This window comes from Cryptotermes secundus, unplaced genomic scaffold (assembly GCF_002891405.2).
Source record: "Cryptotermes secundus unplaced genomic scaffold, Csec_1.0 scaffold417, whole genome shotgun sequence".
NCBI lineage: Eukaryota > Metazoa > Arthropoda > Insecta > Blattodea > Kalotermitidae > Cryptotermes > Cryptotermes secundus.
In genome coordinates this window covers 1,480,864-1,488,515 of record NW_019739949.1, presented here as the reverse complement: position 1 = coordinate 1,488,515, position 7,652 = coordinate 1,480,864, and the positions used below count along the sequence as shown (strand labels likewise).

Genomic DNA, 7,652 nt, shown 5'->3' with positions numbered 1-7,652 from the left:
TGTATTGTGGCATTTTTCAGTGTACTAATTGTGATACTGCAGATAGCAGTAATCGTAAATCTGTAATTTGGGTGATTGTATGAGCGAATGTGAAATAAAATTCGCTACATCAAATACATCGAGAAGTTATTTGTCGCGATATACGCCCAACGCGCGACAATACTAATATTCACAATTTTACTAATTCTGACTGTATACTGCGCGGTATTTCTTCGCACTTGATCGGCCTCGATTGGCAGTGTCAGTTCGTGGCAATGTAGGTAGCGCAAGCAGTTCGTTACTAGCCGTCTTGTGCACAGGACTTCTTGCAGTGGTGCAGTGTAATTGTAACAGATCATCATCACCTCAATTTAATCAGATTTCAAGAATGCAAAAAGAGTTCCATCATTCACATTAATTGTTTTATTATAATTTGTGATGAAAATATGAGCATTTGCTGGTACTGTCTGTTGTCATTAATATACGATAATTTATTCTCACATACTTTATATTTAGTTTATGAAATTCTGTGCTTTCAATAAAACTCATATACCTAGAGTTATTAATTTCTCATTTTATCTGGCCCGTTGAAAGTGCCGAATTACCTAATGTGGCCCACGTTTCAAGAAGTTTGGAGACCCCTAATGTAAAGCATCAATTGAAGAATTTTATTCTTGTTTGATACTATAACTTTTGTTTTTTATATGTCTAATTGTATTTTTATGTCAAGTATCTTAATATATTAATATTATTTCCAATTTTATTAATACTGCAGTTCAGTGGTGCATATATGTTAGCCATGTATTTGCCTGATGATGGCTATTAATAGCCGAAACATGTAGCAGAGCCAAAACTAGGCACTGACATTGATATAGTTGTGTCGTGAAAGTTTTAATAAAGAAGTTGTTTCTTGTGTTGTTGGTACATGCAGACAGAGATACAATGAAACTAATAGTTGCATTTCTGCAACTGTTCATTCTGAATGTGCCAGAAGAATGCAGATTGCAAAAACTGGACTGTTTCACTCTTTGCACAGAGTTCATTAATTGAATGCATGGTTGGAGGAGGGGTCATATGGTTGGAATGTTTAGTGACTAATGAATTGGTGAAGGAAGCCGTGCTGGTCTGATTTGACATAGTACCCCTGCCACTGCATGGATGGACTGAGGAATACCACAGAAATTCTTAGGATAGCAGGTCTCTGGCTAAGACTTGAAATGGGCCTGTTCCAGATGCAGGTCAGAAGTGTTAATGGCTTGAGCCAGTCTCCTCAGTGGTTTAGCATGGTACAGTATTGTAAGATTTGTTTTACCTTGCCTCAGTTATTCCATATCTGAGGTTAGCTCTTTCTAAGAGAAAGAGGTGAGGGTGTCTCCACCCTCACCTGAAGAAGGAAACGGATCCAGTTTCTGAAATGTTGTATTCTTTAGTTTTTTAGAATACCCAGTAATTCTGAGTGCCAAAAACCAAATGGTTAGTGCTGTTTAGGGAAGTAATGGCTGTTTATTGAGAGAATCATATAAAGCACAAACCTTAACTGGGCAAAATGAAGAGCTTTTTTAACGTTAAAGCAGGTGGTACATATCATTACCATCATGTTTTAAAGAGTTAACAGAGACACTGGAAATATTAGTTTCACTGGTAATATGTGAGCAGTTCAGTTACAGTCTACCGAGATGTGACGCTGTGTAGTTTGGTAGATGAGTACCATCTGACAAATGAACAACTGCTGTTATCTGAATGGACATCTTGAGTCGTGCATGGGTAATATTCGAAAGAATGATCCTAATTTGAGTAATACATATTGAAGCCATAGATCTTTCAGTGTTTACACTTTTATATGTGTCTTCCTACAGTGAAGCCTCTTCCCAGGACTCCCTGTCTTCAGTTTCCTCATATATTCTTCCATACTTCTGTGAAACATATTCCTGTTCTTTCCATCTTGATCTCACTTTTTGGCTTAGGTATTTTCTTTTTAGTTTCATGTTCAAAACCTTGTTTCAAATTCTACTTTCACTCGTTCATATAACATGCCCATAACATCCTATTTTCTTATTTATTAATTCATTGTCCAATGTACTCAGCCTTCAGTCTTATGTAAATCTTTCATTTCTCATTTATTGTTGTATTGTATTGTTGTTCTTGAATTATTTTTGTTATTTTCTATTGTAATATTCAGTTCCTAGTTGAAGAGTTGCGCCTCTATATGTTTCATTAAAGGAGAGAGCCTGGAGGAGTTAAATGGATATGGTACTCACAAGACTCGCAACCTCATCTCCTCGATCCTGGGAACACCTGGACGACCCAAGGCCCATCTCTGTATCTCAAATCCACATGATTTTAGACAGGTAAGCGGATTGCTTTAAAGAGTTACAAATTAATGGTCATGCTAAAAGAAGACATTAATATGGAACATTAAGTCATAGTTTGATGAACTTTGCCCGTATGTACCATGAGCCTGTGTTAACCCTTTGTCTCTGTCATGACCCATATCAGCTGCAACAGGCGAATAAGGGAAAACCAGCATGCACACAGACTGTTTAAGAAAATGTGATACTCCTGCCATTTAATGTCAGAGAACAATCTAGAAGCTGACAAAGAGGTGGTGAAGTCAGGAAGTATCCAGAAAGAGAGGTGCACAGAGGTGTTCTTTCCCCACGCTCAGGTCACATGACAGTGTGATAGTAGCTGACATTGGGTTAATATTAATATACAATGGGGTACCCAAAAGAAACCGAACTAATTTTTTTGTGGGCAGAGCTTTTGTAGTACCGCGTTTTGCCGCTATGAGCACATAGAGCTAACATTCCTGAGTCGATAAGCTGACTACCGTTGCTTCAGAAGGTAAGGACTAGTTTCGGCAGAGTTTATAGTGACAACTGTTTTGTGTGATCGTCATTTTTGCAATGGCTGATTTTCGTGAACAGCGTGTGCAGGTGAAATTCTGCTTTTTGCTTGGGAAAAGTGGAACAGAAACTCTTGAAATGTCAAAAACGTCGTACAAGGATGATGCTATGGGGAAAACTCAAGTGTTTGAGTGGTTTTCCCTTTTCAAAAATGGTGAAATGTCAATTGATGACAAACCTCGTTCTGGTCGTCCTTCCACGGCCCGAACACATGAAAAAGTTGAAAAAATTCGTGAAATCATCAAGGAAGATCGACGACGGACCATTGAAGAAATTGTGAAGCTGTTGGGAGTGACTTGGAGCTCAGTTCAGCAAATTTTGACAGAAGATTTGGGAATGAAAAGGGTGGCTGCGAAATTCGTGCCACGACTGCTGACTGCTGAACAAAAACAAGGTCGCGTGCAAGCATGCTGTGCTTGAAAGAAGAGTCCCGAAATGATCAAAACTTTTTTTTTGTTTCCTCGAATGAAAAGAGACATGAAAGGAAAGTGTTTTGCTGATGTTGCTGAGGTCAAGGAAAAAGCGACGGAGGCGCTGTCAAGCATCTCAGAAGATGAATTTAGACAATGTTTTGAAAAATGGAATAAAAGACTAGACAAGTGTATTAGTATAAGTGGAGAGTACTTTGAAGGGGATTGAAGGTTTGTGCTTAAAATTTGAATAAATAAGTTTAAAAAAAATAAGTTCAGTTTCTTTTGGGTACCCCCTCATATGAAATATTGTCCTGTGAGGCTGTAGGCAAATTGTGGGAAAAGCTGTGTGGTGTGTCCTGTGATGACACAGTTCCATACCAATCTTTGTGAAAGTCAGCTTGATCAGAAGTCGAAATACACAGGTGTGAATGTGCATGCTGTGTGATCTTATAAGTCAGTTTTTTTTTCCCCATAATGAGTGGAAGTAGGCTAAATCTGTGAAAAATCTTCACTATTTAAAGAAAGGCAAATGGGAATAGAGTTTACAAATGAAAACATTGAGTAAAAGGTTCTATTTTCTTTACAGGTATCAGCAATAATTGATGTGGATATTGTGCCTGAGACATGTCGCAGGGTGAGGTTGTTGAAGCATGGCTCAGATAAACCACTAGGATTTTACATACGAGATGGTACATCCGTTCGAGTTACACCTGCAGGGCTGGAGAAGGTGCCTGGTATCTTCATTTCACGCTTAGTGCCCGGAGGCTTGGCTGAAAGTACGGGACTCCTTGCTGTCAATGATGAAGTTTTAGAAGTAAATGGTATTGAAGTCAATGGCAAGACTCTAGATCAGGTAATGAGATGTTATGTCATTACAGTGATAATGAGGCAAAAGTAAGCTCCTTGTTTGGGCAATAAATGAGAAAAATGCAAAATAAAATTCTTGATCAGGCAATGAGGTGCTGCGTGGTTACATTTGTATCTACAGAAGAATGCAATTGTATAAAATTAATTCTTATGCATGGAAGCAATAAAGGGAAAAGAAGAGGGTACTGAGAAAGTGTTTCTGTCACCCAGAAAACATATAAACATTTCTGAAAAGAGTGAGGAACCTAGATGACTACCCAAAAGATGTTTTGCTCAGAACTGTTTTTAAATGTTATGACAGGTGAATTCCCTCCTGTCAAAAAAAGTAAACACCTGTTCTTAACCCTTTTGTGCGGTCATTTAAATTCCGCTGCCGTGTCTCTCCGGCGGTAATATATTCACCCGACCATTTAAATTTTGCTCGAAAATGATGTATTCGTCATTGTTCTTAAATTATATGAGATAGGAACATGAAACTTTCACTAAAATGATCTTAAAAGGTGGTTTTATAACCTTACCTTATAATATGGGCGCCCGGTATCTCGGCAATGGAAGCAGTTGGTTTAGAATTTGAGCAGTGTATCGTACGCCTTGAAGCATGAAACTTTCACTAAAATGATCTTAAAAGATGGTTTTATAACCTTGCCTTATAATATGAGCGCCCGGTATCTCGGCAATGGAAGCAGGTGGTTTAGAATTTGAGCAGAGTATGGTACGCATTGAAGCATTCTTCTATACACAACGCTGTCTCACATTCACCACACCAATACTGCGTATCTCTCATTTGGCTCTTTTTTTCCGTAAACCAAACATCTTCTGTGCGGTCTTGCGTTCTTCTCAAAGGGGAATACGAGGAAATGTCTTTCCGTGAGTCCGTATAGCTTGCCAGATCAGCTGCAGTAAATTCAACCTTTATATGTTATCATAACAAGTGGCTGGTGCTATGCGTTTTATATTCCAGGGGTGACCACAGAATTCATGAAGTTATTCTAAGAACTGGCTGGTATGTAGTGAACAAAAGCAGAGCTTAGCTGGCTCAAAAAAATATTTATGGTCATCCCTCGAAACGACCACCAAGGTCAGTACGATAAAATGGAGTCAACTGGAGCGATAATACATGAAGGAATGAGTTCTTTTCCCTCCCCCACACACACCCGTATCGTCACAGGGGGTGACCACAGTGTTCTGCCTTAATTTGTGGCGTTTTTCTAAGAACTGGCTGCTATGTACTGTGCGAAATCAATCGATCTTGCAAGAATAAAATTTGGACATCCCTCTTCTAAGAATTCCAATTGAGTGTGTTAGTGTGGCCAGCTCAGGGCAGTATGATATTATAAAGACAGCACATATCACTCCCTCCTGTTTATAACTTCATAGGAAAGAAAACACGCAATTCATAACAGTTTGAATGAGGAAACTTCTACCAGAAGCAACACGAATTTGCTGCAAGACAGGCATATGTAACGATGACTTAACGCAGCTAAAGTCATGTCTCATTATATATTGTTCTTCTGACAACAGGCCAGCGAAAAATCTAACAATCTACAGCAAAACCATCAATTATTATGGGTGTTATAACATAGGTGTGCAGCTGGACGAAACATAGACGTCGAACCCCCGCAGACGATTTAAATACCTTGACGAAACATACACATCAAACCACGCTGAACGGTTAAGGAAAAAATTCGTATAAGGTTACAGTTCATATTTTATTAATTTATTCATATGAAGTAATTCAGTTCAGTTCCTACATAGTTCATTCTGACAGGAGTTGCAGAATGATAAATTAGCAACACTACTCGAACTTCCCATTCATTCTCACCAAACATCAAGGGATATGAATCCTGAAGGCTGTTCAGAATATGGTAACAAACCTTCTGTTGCCATAAGTAATGGACATTTTCAACTAGTTAGTGACTGTGAGTTTTTCAAGGTCTCCAAGTTAGTTAATTAGTTAATTAGAGTGTAACTGTAGGGAAAGCTCCATTTGTAAATGTGTTGTACAGGTCACAGACATGATGGTAGCGAACAGCTCCAATTTGATCATCACAGTGAAACCTGCAAACCAGCGCACTTTGGCACCACCACGTCGAGGCTCATTCTCGCGCACGAGCCAGTTATCGTCGGGTTCACATCAGTCAACTCATTCAGCTGCCACAACTGGTTCTGATGACGATCGATATGATCAGGACGAGATTGTTGATCTCACTTGTGGAAATCTAGATGATTCAGCTTCAATGCACCTGACTTCTAGTGGAAGTGGAACAGCAGTCAAGGACGAGGGTGTACTTCATCTGTGAGCATTTGCTTGAGATCTTCATAGTACCCAAATCTTGTCAAAAGTGTGGGTGTATATCCGTTATGAGTATTCTTTTCTTTAATTCAAGAAGCATATGACCTTGTGGAGGATTGTGTTATGTCATATTTTTTAAGTGAAATGACAAAACACTTCCTGGCCCTATCATACTGTTTCTTTAACATTTATACACGAATCCTTTTTAAGCAAAGAATTGTAGAAATGATGTTGCATTACCTTCCATTTGGTGCTCAGTTTATTGGTCAGTATTTCCTTGGCTGCTAGGAATGCTGTGTATATTGTAGAGTGATACACATTAACAGATGTAGTCTTACATTGTAATGAAAGATACAGGAAATGTACTTAAAGGAATCTGAGGACAAAATGTTTAGAAGTTTTGGAAGGAACAGATGCTGCATGAATGAGGTCCTCTTTCATGTCGATATTTTTAGTCATGTTGAGACTAGATTTTAGTTATACCTGTGAAACCAAAAGTTATGTTAAGTTTTAAAGAAAATATTGAACCTTGTGGGTTAAAGTGCAGGTCAAGTTATGGAGATGTGACAGGTAATACAAGACATTCCATACTCTTGTACATATAAATATTTGGCCTAAGTGAGATTAGAGGTGTCATGGTGTTGACTGTGCAGATTACCATCTTCTGTGGTATGACATCATAAATTCTGGTAGATCATTATCAACATTTGGTAGGAACCTGCTATCACCATCCTTGGCCTTGAATGTACAAGGCACAGGTTCCTCTGAAATGTTGGTAATCTACCAGAATGCATAGTGTCATATTCCTGTCCATTTCAAGATCGTGTTGTTTGCAGTTGGTCATTTCTGGTTGAACTCTCAGCTTTTTTATGTATCTTGAATGCTGATGTGCTGACTGAAGTGGTGGGTAATTACAGAATATTATTAGGACGTGAAAAAAATTAGTTATAAAGTCAATAGAAAGTCCGTCGAGTGTAACAATTTTTTTAGGTCACTTCTTTATCACCTCTGCCTTACATGTTTCGGCTTAATAAAACCATCATCAGAGGCACATAGTACAATCATGGAAAACACTGCCGTTGTTTAAATGTACACAGTATATATGCTGCGTGGACGCTGCTACAATATGTCGATGTGTAAAAGCACAACACTTGCTAGGATTATTGAATACACGTTCAACTCTCACATTCCATC

At 38.6% G+C, this 7,652-nt stretch overlaps 1 protein-coding gene across 1 annotated transcript in view; it reads left to right on the top strand.

Annotated features, from left to right (window-relative positions):
* The window catches only part of LOC111872109 (partitioning defective protein 6), a 52,036-nt gene extending 44,596 nt beyond the window's left edge, over positions 1-7,440 (top strand). The window contains exons 3-5 of the mRNA XM_023865683.2: positions 2,200-2,327; positions 3,885-4,151; positions 6,172-7,440. Coding sequence (XP_023721451.1) covers positions 2,200-2,327; positions 3,885-4,151; positions 6,172-6,465 — 689 coding nt within the window. The 3' untranslated portion in view covers positions 6,466-7,440. The remainder of the gene's footprint in view (positions 1-2,199; positions 2,328-3,884; positions 4,152-6,171) is intronic.
* Positions 7,441-7,652: the final 212 nt, after the last annotated feature.